General features: G+C 42.8%; 1 protein-coding gene across 6 annotated transcripts in view; it reads right to left on the bottom strand.

The window, feature by feature from the left end:
* Positions 1-17,614, bottom strand: part of Pex5l (peroxisomal biogenesis factor 5 like) — a 225,496-nt gene that overhangs the window by 53,190 nt on the left and 154,692 nt on the right. For all 6 annotated transcript variants that reach the window (XM_035450897.1, XM_027392001.2, XM_035450898.1 and 3 more), the window contains one exon: positions 10,022-10,117. In XM_035450897.1, the coding sequence (XP_035306788.1) occupies positions 10,022-10,117 (96 nt within the window). The remainder of the gene's footprint in view (positions 1-10,021; positions 10,118-17,614) is intronic.

Raw genomic sequence — 17,614 nt, 5'->3', positions numbered from 1 at the left:
GAAAGGCCAGCCTGTGGAGTGTGACCAAGAACAAAACATTCCCATGAAGGAAGGTCTCTTTGGCTAGAGGGGGTTAGATGGAGGAGCAGCCTCTTCCAAGATGCTCTGGGTCCTGGCCTTAGTAACTTGATGGATGCAAGAGACCTGGGACCCTCTATGCTATCGTGTCATATCTGCTGCTCCAAAGAAACAAACTGTCTGTCCAAGCAATTGCATTTTGGGTGAAACTTGATTAACAATTCATGTTACCAGAATAATTACACCTAGAAAATGTTTCATTTTCCCAACTCTCAACATTTGATCCCAGCTACAAATTTGTCATGTCTATACTTGACTAGATATACTTAATATAGTTTGTATCTAGCATAGTTCTTTTACTCTTACATGGGCAGAATTTACTGAAGCCTTGCCTAATGATGATATCTGTGTAGTTTCCAGTTGAAAGCTGTGGGTGCATTTTCTAGGATCTATTTCAATAGATGCACAGTTATTAAACTAAAATGATAATTCATTTTCCTCTTAATTGGATAAACCAAGTTAACTCAAAATCTAATTTAATTTACTGATGAGAAAGCTGAGGTCCACGTGGTACAGAGGAAATTACAACCAACACCATGTCCTGTTGGAGACTTTCCCATGTACATTATTTTGTTATTTGCTTTTCTTCATGTAAGTTTAGCATGTGATTCCCAAGAATAGAGCTGGAACAAATGGCTTAAACTCTTTCTCCTGTGTGTGTGTGTGTGTGTGTGTGTGTGTGTGTGTGTGTGTGTGTATGCACGTTTGCATGTGTGTGGGCACACTTGGGTGTGTGTGCATGTGGAGGTTTGAGGTTATGTTGAAAATTATCCTCTAATTGCTCCTTCACCTTTTTCTATGAAGCAGGATCTATTAATCAAACTCAGAGCTTGCTAGTCAGATTGCCCTGAGGATTGCCTGACCACCTTCTGAGGCTGGAATTACAGTCGAGCTGCCACACCTGCACAGCATTATTTGCAGCTGGTGGTGGTGTGGAGGGTTGGGGGTAGGGAGGTGGTTTCTGTGGATCTGAACTCCAATCCTCTTGCTTGCTTGGCAAGTGCTTAACTGCTGAGTTGTCACTCCTGCATGATTTAAACTATTTCCTACCCCCGGTCTCACTGGTGTTTGGAGATGGTCAAGAAGGAAAGAACAAAATTCACCTTGTTAGTTCCTTCATAGAGCCATCTTAATGCCCCCATCTCAGACAAGTCTGCCTTCCCATAGTCATCTTGCAATATTTGCCAATGAGCTCATGTCTGGAAGGCAGAGCCTGGGTCACAGATTTGAAGTTTAGGGAATTTTCCAGACTGCTTTTAGGTCTGTGGTGAGTCTAGTAGATCATCTGTGGAACACTGAGGTTGGTTAGGAGGGTGCAAGCTAAAGATATCGTTATGATAGAGATTACAGACATATCAGGAACAGTGGGAGGATGTGGGAACGTGGGACGTGCCCATTACTCTGACCTTGAAGGGTTAGAGCAAGGCCAGACTATCTCTCTTCCTTTTAGGTGAACACTTTCCCATGAATTCGGCAATACTTTCAGGTGTCCATCCAAGTCACAAGTTCCTCTTTTTTACGCTTGTTTGTTTTTAGAAATATTTTGTGTGAAACAGAAGGAAATCCAATCAGTGTGCAAGCCAAGGAACTTTAGCCACTTCCCTACGACTTCACCCCTCATCTTTATGTGAGCTAACCTGACGTGGGCAGGATGTCACACTGACATGATGAGCTAAATCTTAAGAAATCTGTCTCTTAAACAGTTAAGCTCAAGGTTCTCAAAGAGTTAACTTCCCAAAGGATGTCTTCATATGTCTTCAGAAGGTCTTTCCTGGATATTGACTCTAAGTCTGAAGGATTTAAGGAGTGTTTGATCTACTAATCCCTTCCAGCTGCCTTAAAGAGGTCAGGCCCTCAAAGGGAGCAAAAGGAAACCTGAGAGGGAGCTGGAGGCAGTCTCCTTGGGAGGAGGGCATCTGAGTCAGCAGCTTCTAACACAGTCGTAGACTAAGAAAAGCCCTTTGGGAAAGCTCTCCAGTTCTGTCCAACCATCTCCTGTTTCAGAGGCCCTTAGTATAGACACAGCAAGTAGCTTCCAGTACAAACAAAATTCCAGGGGAGCATTTTTATGCTTATGTCACTGAAGCTGGTTTTAGCTGCTATGATGGTGAATACAGTTTCTCCAAATCAAACCCAATGAGAGAAAAGGTCACATTTTTGGTGCCCATTCTCTCTCTCTCTTTGTGTGTGCATGTGTGAATGTTCACACATGTGCAGGTGTGTGTGTGTGTGTGTGTAATGGTGTGTGCAAGTACATACATGTGTGTAAGTTAGAGAATAGCCTTAGGTGTCATTCTTCAGGAACCAATTGACTATTATTTTTCCCTGTTGTTTAAGACATGGTCTCCCATTGGCCTGTAGCATTCTAGGTAAGTTAGCTGGCTGGACAATGAATCTGAACTTGCATCCGGATTAGATCTCAGGTCTTTATGTTTGCAAGAAAATGTTTTAAGTATTAAGTGTATTACTACCGATTGTACCATCCCAGCACTCAGCCTGCTTGACAAATGATGCCACCCTTGGTGGACCTTATGAACAGCTATTGCAGCTCTGGCCAGGAAGTCCAGTTTGGGCTCTTGTATCAGGGTACTGATGTCATTAATAAGTGCCATGTCTTCCTGCCCTAGCTACCCTCCAAAAGCCCCTCTTCCTGATACCATCTCATGAAGGAATTAGGTGTTAGAGATACAAACATTCACTCCAGGGGAGCCACCAAGAGACTGCCAGTTAGTATTATCTCTTTCACTGCCTGTGTTTTTATAATTCTCTATGGGGTACTCTTTTCCAATTCTGTATAGGCTACTGACTGGAGCATTAACCTGAAACTTGAAGTGAAGTTATCCTGAGGACATGTCCTTTGTGACTCACAAAAAAACTGCAGCAGGAAAATTGGGTGCTGCAGATGATGGGACAAACGCCAGGTTGCCACACAACGGTCTGTACTCACTGTTTTGGGAATCAACCAGGTCAAGTGGACAACAGGTGACAAATGAGGGTATAGTTAGAAAAGTTCCAACCCAGAATGGAAGAACACATCACTTCTATGCTATGAGTGGCCTTCTAATCTTGCAGTACTGAGATGTGTTGGCAATGGACAAGGGGGGAGAAAGACATATACCAGGGAATGCTGGGAACTGCAGGAAGCAGAGTGATGCCATAGATAGCTGCTGCTTCTTAAATTATCCTGGTGCTTGGCAATTTCAAACAGTCCTTTACCATATCACACCATTTCTGAGGGGCACGAATTCGGGAGTAGCTACCTTGAAGTTTCTGGCTCAGGATGTCTCATGAATTTGGGATTAAGTGGTTGGCTGGAGCCGCAATCATTCAAGGCTCCAAGGGTCTGGAAAACCTACTTGCAAGATCTACCTCCATGGCATGGGCAGGAGCCTCAGTCCCTGGCTGGCTGTTGGTAGCATCTCACTACCTGGGCTAATGTAGTGAAATGGCGGTAGGGTTTCCCCGCAGATTGTGTTACTTGAGAGCAAGTAGGGAGGAGGTCATGGTACATTCTAGACGTGAGCTTCAAGGTCATGTCCACAGTTTCCACCTTTTTAAAAGTGAGTCACTAAATCTGCCTACACTAAAGAGGAACTAAGTGCCATGTAAAAGATGCCACGGGCATTCTAAACAGCCATAAACATCTAAGAGATGCTCAGAGAGAACCGGGCTGTGGGGCTGGAGGAGCTTAGGGGTCTAGAATGTCAATGTGGTAGAATGTTTTCTTCTAAACTCATTAGCCAAATGCGTTTTGGCCTTCACTGGCTGTCCCAGCTTCTAATGGTACCCTTTCCCTTGCCTGTACATTGTTTTCCCTTATTCATATATTTTATTATTTCATTTCAAAATCTGTTCAGAAGAGTATCTCCTGAGGGTAAAAATGGATCTGAGACAACATGCTTGAAATAGTAAAACATACACACTTCAATAGCATTTGAGCTCAGTGGAACATGGCCTAAATCCAGGGGCAAGCTTCCAGTGACTTAGAGTTTGGAATCTGTCACAAGTTCTCTAGACAAGAGTTGCTTAGTGACACCAAAACCATGAGAAGGACACACTGTGGATTTGTTCACTTATGAATCAGGGTCTTGTTTCTTCCTAGATTCTGACCAGCACCAAGAGCAGGGAGTGAGGCATGGTCTAGTTGAGGCTGGGGTGGGCATGGCTGTGTGAATAACCAGGACATAGGGTAAGCCACCGTGGACTACTTTAACCCATACAGATCTGTGGTTCTTCACTCTGTTCCCCCCTAAGGGAAGGGATGGTCCTGTTCAATTTCCTGGTGCTTTTGCCCACATTTAAACATGTTGCATGAATTTGTTGCTACACTGAGTCTCAAAGTGGAAGAGGCACCTAACCAGCTAAGCACAACACCAGATGTTACCCGCTCTCTCCCAGCCTGCCGACAGATGGTGACGAAGGAGGTATTTTTGGTTCTGACTGCCCAGGTGACTTTCTCTATCCTTCACAGATGCAGCGTGGCTCTCTCCAGGGACCTCTGATCCTAGGAGGCCACCTCCGACCTTCCAGAGCCCCTGGGGCACTTTCTCTGCACCTCTTTCCTATGACTCTCTGTGCATCCATCCTAGGCACCACTGTAGCTGACACAGTTATGAGGATGGCTGTGAAGGAAGTGTGGAGGAGGTGCTTCTTCCTTTCACAAGAGAAGATGCATATTTTGTTAAAGCCCCGAAGAAAGATACCAGCTCTTTGTTTGAAAATTATTATATTTAGGAAAGAAGTGAATTTGCGTTTTTCTTTTTTCTTCAATAGAATGTAGGAGGTGGAGGGGAAAGTCTCCCCCAAAAGAAACATTGCCAGAAGGAGTACTTCAAGGTGACCTCAAACAGTACCAGCTTTTGAATATTAACAGGCTTCTAGGTTGTTTACATATGCAATAGATGTGTGTCTGCTTTTCAGTGTGTTTTTTGCCTAGTAATAGGGCATTTTATCTTAAAAACGAGCTAAATCACAGGTGTAGGTCTTAGTGCGAGGACAAGTGAGTTTACCCAATGCGAATATAAAATATGCCCAGTGCTACGTCATGGAGTGATTGGTTGGCACTTGCTGTGTTATTATAAGTATGCCACCTATGTTGACATACTTATAATATGTCAACATTGAGGTGGAGACAGCCACAGGGGACAATTCATCATAGTCCTTAAGTGGCCATGAGTCACACAAGAATGGTGTAAAAATGAAGCTACTCTTACAGTAGAAGGTTATATGACACTTTATATACAACAGGAAACAGACAGAAGGAAGTATTACCTGTGTGCTGATCAGCACCAACCACCCCTTCACTCAGCATATAGTAAGGACCAAGAATTGTTCCAGAAGATACTGGGGAACTGTTCTCTAGTTTACTTTCTGTTGCTATGACAAACAGAATGACTAAAACAACTCAGGAAGAGAACTCAAGGAGCCAAAAGCAGAAACCAAGGAAAGTGCTGGTTGCTGGTTTGCTCCTTGGTTCATGCTCAGCTAGCTTTCTTATACTACAGACTCACCTGCCTAGGGATGGTACTGCCCACAGTGCTCGAGGCCCTCTCATACCAGCCATCAATCAAGATAGTCTCTTACAGACATGGCCATAGGCCAATATGATCTGGACAAGTCTTCAATTGAGGTTCCACATTCCCAGGTGACTCTAGGTTGTATTAAGTTGACAATGAAAACTATGGATACAAGTCAATAAAGTAGCTCTGGGCAAAATTTATATTTCACGTAGACAAATACAAGAGAAAGCTTCATCTCTCACGGAAGACACACTTTAAGTAAAAAGATATATAACAGTCAAAATTATACAGGGTGATGAATGCAAAGCAGGAATATCCCTGGTAATGTAACCATTAATGGGATCTTCATGACTTTTCTGGGGTGCTGCCACCTTAGCTACCCCACTGCATGAGGACTGGGAGAAGAAATGTGCCCACAAAAAATAGAAAGTAGAAGCATGGGTAATAAACTTGGTGTGTTAGAGTTTAGGGATGGGACTGAAAGGCAGAAGATAGACAGGAAGCAGGAAGTGAAGAACCGGTGGAGGGGGACCAGGGGGAGAGAGACCAGGTGAAGAGGGACCAGGCAGAGTGGGACCAGGTAAAGAGGGACCAGGTGGAGTGGGACCAGGTTAAAAGGCATTGGTTTGTTTTTCAATTGTGTGTGTGTGTGTGTGTGTGTGTGAGAGAGAGAGAGAGAGAGAGAGAGAGAGAGAGAGAGAGAGAGAGAGAGAGAGAGAGAGAGAGAGAGAGAGAGAGAGAGAGAGAGAGAGAGATGTTTAGGAATATGCAGGTGCTTGTGGGGGCCAGAAGAGGGTAGCAGATCCCCTGGAGCTGGAGTTATGAGCAGTTGTGAGCTATCTAATGTGGGTGGTGGGAACTGAGCTCAGGTCCTCTACAAGTGCAGTGCCCTTAACCACTGAGCCACATATTCTGGCCCCCTTCATCTGGATCTTACTGGTATTTATAACTGCCTTTGGAGAAACAATCAGCAGTACCAGTTTTCCTTTTATTTATTTTGCTTTACCTTTTATTTTTGACAATTTCATACCCATGTATAATGGGCTGCGATCATAGTCACATCTCCAGTATCCTCTCTAAGCTACCCCAGTCTGGCAGACCTCATTCACAATTAGTCTTTTAGGAACCCCTTTCTCTTGAGACTGGGTGTCTCCAGGGTGCTATGTAGTGGAGGAGGATCTTGAGTTCCAGATTCTCCCGCCTCTACCTCCCTAGTGCTGAAATTATGGGTGTGTACCAGCACATTTATGCAGTACTGGAAATAGAACCCAGGGCCTCCTGAATCCAAGTCAGGCAATCTATCCATTGATATCATCAATTTTCCTTTAGAATCTTACATCTGGGGCCAGTGAGATGACTCAGTGAGTAAAGGCACCTGCCACCAAACCTGACAACCTGAGTTCAATCTCAGGTCCCACATGGTGGAAGGAGAGAAACATGACTTTGGCAACCTGTCCTTCGACCTCCACATACGAATATGCACGCACACACACTAAATAAAATGTAATTAAGAATCTGACATCTCACTGCAAGATTCTCTCCAGTTAGCAATATGACAGGCTAGAGAAAAATACAGATACCCTCAAGTGCAGCCCTCCAAGAATAAATACTGTGAACATTTGGGCACACATGCTCTGCTGCAGTTTGGGCATTCTTTCAAGATTCATATGCTGAACTCACTCCCAAGGTGACAGACAGTTTTAGGAGCTGGGGAGTCTGGGAAGGGATGAGGTTGTGTCTTCTGCCATGAATAGCTATAGAGTGACATGTGGAGTAGAAAAGTCCACAGATGTATAAAGTTTTATAGGCAAGATTTACCATCAGCTTTGTGTAAACACTCTCTCCCATTTTTCTCCACAACTATTCATCCCTCTGGTACCCATCACCTCTTCTCAGTCTTTAAAAAGAGGTCTCAGCACCAGGCTGAAGAGAGTTGCTCACTTTTCTTATTAGCTGGGAATCCTGTCCCTACCGCTCTTTTCATTTTAAGGCATGAACCTTTTGGGTTTGGGTCTAGGAGAAATCCAAGTCCTCATCTCACAGATGGCATGAAACTCCAGTAGAAGGGGCAAGTGGTTGGTCCAAGCTGGTCCTCTGCTCCCTGATATTGTCATGCAGTTATTTAAGGCTGGGTCTTTTGTCTTTAGTCCTTAGTTCAGCAGTCAGTACTTGTAGGCAGCTGTTGGAATACATTGCTGGCTTGGTTAGAGGTATCTGTCTACCATGGCCTGACAGCTTATTTCAATAGCTCGATAACATGGAAACTGCCACCCTCCCTTCAGCAAAGCCTCCTGCTCTCTGCTTGCCCTTATCTGGAGAATGTCCCTGGGCCTGGAGGACTGACCTTACCTAACAGTTGTCTCTAAGGCAGATGACTGATTCATCTTTAGCTTGACCCTTGGTACAGATCTCTACTAAGAAAACTTGTGCTAGGAGCTCTGCTATAGGACCCTACTGCCACATACTAAGCCTCATGATACGAGCTTGCCATTTAATGCAAATTAGGGTTTGTCCCCAGGCTCCCCAATACTATATATTCCTTATACTCTGGAATAACGCTAAGCTGACTTACCAAAATCTGTGTCCCAGAGGACTGTCTCTGTGCTCATGGGCCTAGCACAAAGCTTTCTGTTGCCCCATCTTCCTCTTTCCCCTTTAGACCCGGTGATCAACGGACTGAGAGGGAAAGAGGACCCCCCACTGGCAGCCAGGAGTGTATGTTACATGAATATCTACTAAAGTAATCTACAGACCCCTGGGATCTGTGATCCAGAACTGCAGAGGTTGGGCACTGAGGAGGTCTAGACTGGTTACTGACATGATGATGTCCTGTAGCTATTAGGGATGCATTAGAATAACAACCCAGCCCCCAGGAGAGAGACGGGGAAGGTAGAAGACACAGCTTGGTGGAGTGAGATGGATGGAAGTGAGGAAAGTTGACACCAGGCAACATGGAAATGTTCTGTTTTGTCATTTTCATTATAAGAAAGAGCCTGTTGATAATTAGTAGCTTTCAAGATGGAAATAGGTTTCTTGAAAAGAGGGAGGCTGCCCCTAATTGTATTTGTTCAGGTAGAAACAGGAGTAATTTGTCGAGTTAAAAAAATGTTTTCCTAGTAGGATAGAGGGGTTTTTAGATTATGAAACTCAAACTCAGATTCAATTCAATGAATACGTACCTAAATACATTTTCCTTGTCAATCAATTCCACCATGGAGTCTTTTGGGTTTAAATTCATTATCTTTCTCATTACAAATGAGACCAAATGCTAATATCGTTCTTGACCCAAGATTCTATGTGTCTAAATAGCAGTCTGAGAGCTACTGCTGTGTGCCACACACAGTAGGGGCTCAGTAGATATATTTAAATTAGCTCTTAAAACTGAAAAGCTTACATTTAAGATAATTTAAGCTACAGGCTCCGTGCATTTGAGCAACCTGATTGAACTCGGCTGGTCTTGACTAACTGCATCAGTGGCTCCTGCTCAGAACACTAAAATATTCATTAGCTTTTTTTTTTTTTAAATTAGAGAAGTTTAAAATTAAAGAGGGAATTTGAACGATTTTAGCATGGGGAGATAGAAGTGTGCTCTTACTGGGTTTCTGCATGCTATGAATCATGGCTGAGATGATTTCCCAGAACAGAACCTGGTAACATTAAATTGCAAATAGGATTTTCCCGCACCCTGAGTATAGAGTTATTGGAAGACCACCCTTAATATAATCATTCCATCTGAATTCTGGGGGTGAGAAGGCTACATAAGTGAGGCATATTCCAAGAGCGCCTGCAGTTTTCAAGATTGGAATCACCAACGGCAACAGAGGTATTAACAGGATCATGCTTGAGTCTAAAAAAGCTCCATTTCCAAACAGCACTTCTAAGAAAGCTTGATGAGTGCCCAACATCTGCGAGGCGCCCTGCCAGTCCTGCCAGGATGCAAATGGGTAAAAGAACCTGCAAAGAACTGCTTTTTCACCGGTTTCTTTTTTCCTTTGGCCTTTATTCTCTTTCTCCTCCCTTTCCACCAGAAAACTAATTAGAAATTAGTGTTCAGATAAAGTAGCTCTTTTTACTCATTAACAATATTTTGACACAGTACTAAGAGTTAATGGTGCTGGTTAAGATGGGTTGTCCAATGGACAAATCCAGGGAACCCAGACTAGCCTCAGAGTGCTTTCTGATCCAGGCTTCAGACTTGCATAGCCAACTGATCAGAGGACCATAGACCAGCAGACATTTCCCTGCATCCTGGTGGGGAATCAAAGACTCTCTGACCACACTCTCATCTCAACAACTATCCTCGTGTTTTTCTCAGTTCCATCTCACGTGCATGTCTCTGTGGTTTGAGGGTTTTTTATTTTTTTATTTTTTATTTTTTGCCATCTCAGAAGCTTGAAATGGAGAGTTCTTGTTTTAAGAGTTACCTCTACTGCTGCTTTTGCTCTTTCAAACTCCTCTTCTAAAGAATGGTTCCTGGAGAGCAGAGCGCTCCCCCAGCGATGCTCTTTGGTGAGCCGAGCCTGAAATAAACCAAACAGGTGATGTATTATTGGCATCATGTGGCACAAAACCAGAAGTAGTTTTCTTCTTCTCGCCTTGCTTCCTTAGAGTTCCAAAGGATTTCCTGTGTATGTGCACACTTAGGTGCGCGTGCGCACTCTGTGTGTGTGTGTGTGTGTGTGTGTGTGTGTGTGTGTGTGTGTGTGTATGTGTGTGTGTATGTCTGTGTCTGTGTCTGTGTGTGTGTGTCTGTGTCTGTGTATGTGTTTTTGTGTGTACAGCAGAGGACCTAGGTCAACCTGTGGTATCATTCATTAGGCACCATTCATTTTACCATTTGAGATAGGCTCTCTTACTGGGTACTGGGGCTTTCTTAGCCCACTCTTTCTGGCCAGTGATTTCCATGGGCCCTCCTCTCAACTTGTTCCCAGTGCTGGGATTACAAGTGTGCACTACTAGGCCTGAAGTGAGTGCTGGGGACTGTACTTAGCAAGCATTTTACTGACTGAGCCATCTCCCTAGTGCCTTGAAAAGTGTTTTTAAAGTATTTCTCAGGCACGAAGTCATCCAGTTCTAGATGGTGTCAAATGTACGTCTGCATATGGATTCTTGTGCAATACTCTCAGGCGTGGTGTGAACTCTGAGCCAATGAAACAGGGAACAGCTTCCCAATCACTGGCCCATGAGGCTGAGAAGAAATCCAGTACTTCTTATGAAAGGCAAGCTGGAATTGCTTGATTTCTTTCTATTGTACTAGGGAATTTTCTAGCAAGTCTGTATTAGTGTTCTAGGGCAGCCAAAAATGTGTCTTCACAAACTGAGTGGTTTAACACAAAAGAAATCTAGACACTCAATGTTCTATAGGCTACTAGTACATAGCCACAGTGGTGGCAGCCTTGTGCTCTCTATATCTCTGGGGTGGTCTCCTCCATGTCCCTTCCTGTAAACAGGGCTTCACGTGGGTTATGGTCATGTTGCCTCTTTTCTCTCAGTCCTTCCTTTTCTGCTTCAGTCTTAGAAGGTATCTGGGATTGTAATCAGGGCTTTTCCAAACATCACAGGAAACTCCCCTTCTCTCTAGATCACCCATTCAGTCCTGTCTTCCCTGTGCATGGTGATATTAACAGGTTGTAGGGCTATGATAACTTGTCTTTTTTGAAGATTCCATTCACTACTACTTTCACAGGACACTCTTAGGGAACAATATATTTTATTAACAAGGATATACAAATACAAGTGCTGGAGAGATGTCTCAGAAGATAATAGAGTACACTGCTCCTACAGAAGACTTGAATTTGATTCCCAGAATCCCCCATTAGGCAGCTCAGACCAGCCTGTATCTCCCATTCTAGGGAGATTTGATTCCTCTGGCATCTGTAGGCACCTGTACTCATGTGCACATGGGCATGTGGACAAACACACATACACATAGTTAAAAATAAATTAATAAGTTAGGCAGTGGTGGTGCATGCCTTTAGTCCTAGCATTTGGGAGGCAGAGGCAGGTGGATCTCCAGTTTGGGGCTAGCCTGGGTCTATAGAGTGAGTTCCAGGACAGCCAGGGCTACACCGAGAAACCTTATCTCAAAAAACAAAAACAAAAATAAAAACAAAGAAAAAAGAATACAACTAAAAAATACAAAAATGCAGGTGATTTACAATTTTTTAAGGTACCAGGTAGTTATGATCTTGTTGCCTGGAAGAGAAGCTAACTGTGAATGCTAGGTGGGCTGTTCACAGACAGCTAATCAGTCTTGTGTGTGACTTGGTGAATTTTCTTACATTTATGTCTTCAGCAGTTTTGGGAGCTCTGCTCAAGACTGCCTTGCTTCTGGTGCCAACTCCTTCATCTTTCTGCTGGTCCCTTCACTGACAAGTTAAAGCAATTCTTCGAAATGTAGACACATTAATCACAAAGTTATTTATTTATATACTAGCAAGAAAGTTGAGGGCTCTGGGGTTGGAAAAATTATGAATGTTAAATGTCCACACCACACAAAGAAGTCTATAGATTCAAGGCACCTCCTTAAAATTCATCGATATCCATATGTAAATATTTTAAAAACACTAAACTGTACTACATGAGAAAAGAGCATGTCCTAGTTTTCTTTTGGTTGCTATGATAAAACACTGTTCGAAACCAATTTAGGATGGAAAGGGTTTATTACATCTTTCAGGCTTCAGTTTATTATCAAGGGAAGCTGGGGCAGGAACTCAAGGCAGGAACCTGGAGGCAGGAACTGAAGCAGAGGCCATGGAAGAACACTCATTTTTGGCATACTTAGCCAGCTTTCTTATATAACCCACGACCACCTGCCAAGGGCCGGCATCTCCAATGGTGGGCTGGATCATCCCACATCAATCACTCACTAATCTTGAAAATGTTTCACGGGCTTGCCTACAAGCCCATTTGAGGGAGGAAATTCCTTAGTTGAGGTTATCTCTTCTCAGATGACCCATTTTGGAAATATGAGGAACACCAATGAGTGATTAGCAAGAAAGCATAGCCCTGTTGAAAATGGCCAAAGACATTAGGAGACAGTTCCTGGAAGAAGAAATGCAAATTACCAACAGGTTTATAAAAAGTAGTCTCCTCTACTAAGCAGAGAGGAGATAACAATGAAAACCACAGTGGGCATCACCTCACTTAAGTTAGGCTGTTGCCAAAAGGGTCAAAAGGATGTTGGAGAAGATGGAGGCAAAGTAGGCTCTTATACACTGTTGTTAGAAAGGTGTGATTCATAGTATTGTGAAAACAGTATGGACTGCCCTCAGAAAAATCAAAACTAAACCTACCATGTGATGCCAAGGAGGTGAGACCATTATGTCAAGAGGCTTCTGCACTTACCACATGTCAGTGTGGCATGAGGCACAGGAGAGAAGAAATGAAAAATGCTGCCTATCAGATACTGGCCTAATATGCATGCACTGTGGCACACTGAAGTCTTCAAGAAGGAAGTAACATTTGTGACTTGGTGGAAATGGAAAGTATAATAGGACGTGAAATGAACTCAGCACAGAATGTCAGGTATTATATTCAAAGTAAAGTGTGCTGTCTAAACCAGCTGACCTCACAAAGGCACAGAGCATGGTGGTGGCCAGGACTGGGGCTGGAGGAAGGGTGACACTCTGTTGGCCAAAGGGTATAAAATCTAGGGTAGAATTTGGTGACTACAGCTAACAATGTGTTGTGTCCTTGAGAAGCATTGAGGTAATTTTAGGTGTTCTTTCAAAAAAAAAAAAATCAAAGGGTGTGAGGTAATACATACAGTCATCAGATTAAGCCAGTTTTCCATGCATACATATTTCAAAACATTGTATGTGATAAACATATACTTTTATTGGTCAAATAAGACATAATAATAGACACATTTGGTGCATTTTAAGTGTCAAGAATGATCTATGAGTGGCATTAGAAAAACAAAAGAAGCACTAAGGCAATGTTTAATCACCAGGCACTTTGCAACGGTGAAATGGGCCCTGTTTTGCCCAGGATTCCAGGCCAGCTCTCCTTTCCCACATAACACAGCAGGCAAAGATAGAGCCTCACTGTGCAAATGACATTTTATTCTGATGGGACAATTACTATTTAGGGATACTCCATTTCTCACATCATTGAAAGGCTTTAAGTTATTACTAAGATAAGTGTTATCTAACTTACCATTTTTAAAGTTTTTGCCCCAAGGAGGCATAAGTTAAATGTTATAGAATATAAATAGCAGTTGATATGCAACTGAAAAATTTGATACTTTTCCATGCTTTAGTGCTGTACTGAAACATGCTGGTTAAGACTGAGCATCGGGGCCTCAGAGGTGGCTCAAGGGTTAAGAGCTCTTGTTGTCCTTTCAGAGGACCTGGGTTCAATTCTCAGCACCCACTAGTGATGGCTCATAGTGATCTATAACTCTAGTTCCAGGGGATCTGACATCCTTTTCTGACTTTCTTGGGTACCAGGCACACATGTGACACATACACATACATGCAGGCAAAACACTCACATACATAAAACAAAAAAAAAGTAGAAGGAACTGAGCACAGCATACAGATGATAACACACATGGCTAAAATAGCCTTCCTTGAATTCAAGATATTAAAAAATATCTAATTTTATCAGAGGAAAAAACCTGTGACTTGGGAAACTATATCAGTGCTTGTGGATTGTTGATATCATTTGGCACTTTGATAGAGGTATGATAAACAAAACAATTACAGCCATCAGTTTGAGTGGCAGCCTTCCTTTTTTGTTTGTTTTTGTTTTTGTTTTTGTTTTTTTTTTGAGACAGGGTTTCTCTGTGTAGCTTTGGAGCCTATCCTGGCACTCGCTCTGGAGACCAGGCTGGCCTTGAACTCACAGAGATCTGCCTGCCTCTGCCTCCCAAGTGCTGGGATTAAAGGCGTGTCCCACCAATGCCCCGCCGAGTGGCAGCCTTCTTAACACCATAGCTTGTATAACTGTCATTCTGAAACACGAGTGAGCACTGAAATACCCAGAAGGTCTTTTAAAATTTAGGTTGCTGGGCTCCAATCCCAGAGTCTCTGATTCAGTAAGTCTGGTGTGGAACCTCAAATCTGCATCTCCACAAATCCTCAGATGCTACTAAGAGTGTTAGCTGAGCACTACAAAGAGAATCCCAGACCCATATGCATGTTATGTGTATGCTATGCTAGTAAATCTCAAGTTCATAAGCGTGTGCATTTTTGTATGGCATTTACTGTCAACTTGACACAACTTGGAATCACCTGGTGTCTTAGTTACTCTTCTCTTTCTGTGTTAACATACCATGACCAAAAACAACTTAGGGAGGAAAGGGTCTATTTCATACTAGGACTCTGAGGTCACACTCCTGTTGTTGATGGAAGTCATGTCAGGAACTCAAGGCAGGGACCTGGAGGCAGGAACCAAAGTAGAAGCCAAGGAGGAACACTGCTTATTGGCTTGCTCTTCCTTACTTGCTCAGCCTGCTTTCTCATACAAGTTAAAACCATCTGCCCAAGGGTAGCACAGCCCACAGTGGGCTGGCTGCTCCCATGCCAATCATTAATTAAGAAAGTACCCTACAGATTTTCCTTCAGGCAATATGATGGAAGCATTTTTTCAATTGAGGTTTCTTTTCTCAGATAATTCTAGTTTGTGTCAAGTTGACAAAAAGCAAAACAAAGCAAACAAAAACAACCACAACACTTGGTAAGGAGAGTCTTACTGAGGAATTATCAGTATCAGTTTGGCTTGTAGGTCTCTAGGGAATTATTCTGATTATGTTAAATGATGTAGAAGGACCCAGCCCATTTCAGTGGCATAATTAACTAGGTAGGGGTCCCAGAACAAGAGGAGAAAGCTAGCTGCCATAAGCATGTTTAGGTAAGGAAAGATGCATTCATTCTGTTCTTTCTGATCTAGACTGTAGATATGACGTGACCAGCTGCACCAAGTTCCTGTTCTGATTTCCCTGAATGAAGGACCACAACTGGGAATTGAAAACCAAATAAATCTCTTTCTACACAAAATTGCTTGTTGTGGGGTATTTTATCACAGCAGTAGAAATAAAATTAGAAAACTGTGGCCCGGCGTTGGTGGCGCAAGCCTTTAATCCCAGCACTCGGGAGGCAGAGGCAGGCAGATCTCTGTGAGTTCGAGGCCAGCCTGGTCTCCAGAACGAGTGCCAGGACAGGCTCCAAAGCTACACAGAGAAACCGGGGTGTCTCGAAAAACCAAAAAAAAAATTATAGAAAAACCAAAAAATATTATATAACTGTTAAAATAAAGAAGGAAAAATGAATGTGCTCACTTTAGAAAATAATACAAAGACTGTTTGACCTTGGGTGCAGTGTGATGTGATCGTTTAAAGCAGTCTCTGAAGTTAAACAGCCTAAGGCCAACTTTAGTCTATTGCCAGCCAGACACCTTAGACTACATACTGAATTCCTAAATTCTCATCTTGAGAGCCTATATTTACAGAATCTCTGTAAGAATTGAGGTCACATAAGTGCAAATACATAGCAAATGATCTGCCAAACCTGGCTTCTGCTACCATTTGGTTAGTGCCCTCACTAAAAGTTTTGCATTTACAGCACTTTTGTTTGATAGTTGAAGCAGACAGCTTGGATTCTCAGACCATCTAAGCACTAGCCTCACTGAAATAATCAGGGGTTTTTGATCCTTAGTCAATAGACACTTGACATGCAGGGTGCATGCACAAAAGATATGAATCACGTGGAAAATTCCTTTCCTCTGAGTGTGGTGGCACATGGTCACCATATCCATTCTGCTATGAAATTCTATGCCGAACATCAAGGCAAGAAAGTGCTGATTGCCAGCATATCCTCAAATACACTAAGAAATAGCCACTGAAACCACTTAAAAATGATCCAGAGAAAAGTATGTGTGTTTCTGTTTTAATTGTCCACGAGAGTCCACCTCTGTTGTTAAAGCTGGTATTGTTTCCCCCCTCTTGTTAGGGTCTCTTATTTAGTCATGACAGATACTTGTTGAGAATTTCCTACTGTGCTGATTTCTTATGCTGAAAATGATGTTTCAGATTTCTTTCCTTTTTCCCCTTCACTTCTTTGTTCTTCTCTCCCATCTTTTCTTCTTTCCTTCGTTCCTTCGTCCCTCCTTCCCTCCCTCCGTCCTTCCCTCCCTCCCTCCCTTTCCCATTGGCAGCTCATTGACATGTGGCATCAAGAGGAAAAAGATTAGATACAATTCCTGAACTGTCCCCCAATAGACAATGAGTATTTAAAGAGCACTGGGTTGGATTATTTTCTAGAGGCATAGAAGTCAAATACTTCTTTGAGTACATACCTAATCTATTTTATTAGTCTGTATTCATTGTACAAAACATCTGGCTTCATCTCACCACTTAGGTGCAAGCCCATTCATCCCAGCTCACTGCCAGCCCCACTGCTGGGCCCTGTCCTTAACCCCAGCAGACTTGCAGGGTGCAGGCCACACAATTGTAGAATATTATTAGTTGAAGATGTGCTACATCCAATTATACTGTGGAACATTTGTTTAATGATGCAAAGATGTGTTGCATTCTTTTATATTGCATTTGTTTAACTCTGTGAAGCTCTGTTATTTTGCCTGTCTAACAAACCTGATTGGTCTAATAAAGTGCTGAATGGCCAATAGCAAGGCAGAAGAGAGAAACAGGTGGGGCTGATGGGCAGAGAATAAATAGGAGGAGAAATCTAGAGAAGAGGAGGAGAGGAGGAGGCCAGGGGTTAGCCACCCAATTACACAACCAGTCATGGAGTAAGAAGGAAATAAACATATCTAGAATAGAGAAAGGTAAAAGCACAGAGGCAAAAGTTAGACAGGATAATTTAAATTAAGAAAAGATGACCAGAAACAAGGCAAACTAAGGCCAGGTACTTATAAGTAAGAATAAGCCTCTGTGTATTTATTTGGGAGCTGGATAGCAGACCCCTAAAGAGTTAAGCAAAAATCAACTACACCACACCAGTCAGAAAAGGTGAGTGACCCACCTGCTAGCTGAATTGTCCTGCTTCTTAGAT

Source organism: Cricetulus griseus, assembly GCF_003668045.3.
Source record: "Cricetulus griseus strain 17A/GY chromosome 1 unlocalized genomic scaffold, alternate assembly CriGri-PICRH-1.0 chr1_0, whole genome shotgun sequence".
NCBI classification, from domain to species: domain Eukaryota; kingdom Metazoa; phylum Chordata; class Mammalia; order Rodentia; family Cricetidae; genus Cricetulus; species Cricetulus griseus.
Note: the sequence above shows the minus strand (reverse complement) of the source record. Positions and strands in the feature narration are given on the sequence as shown.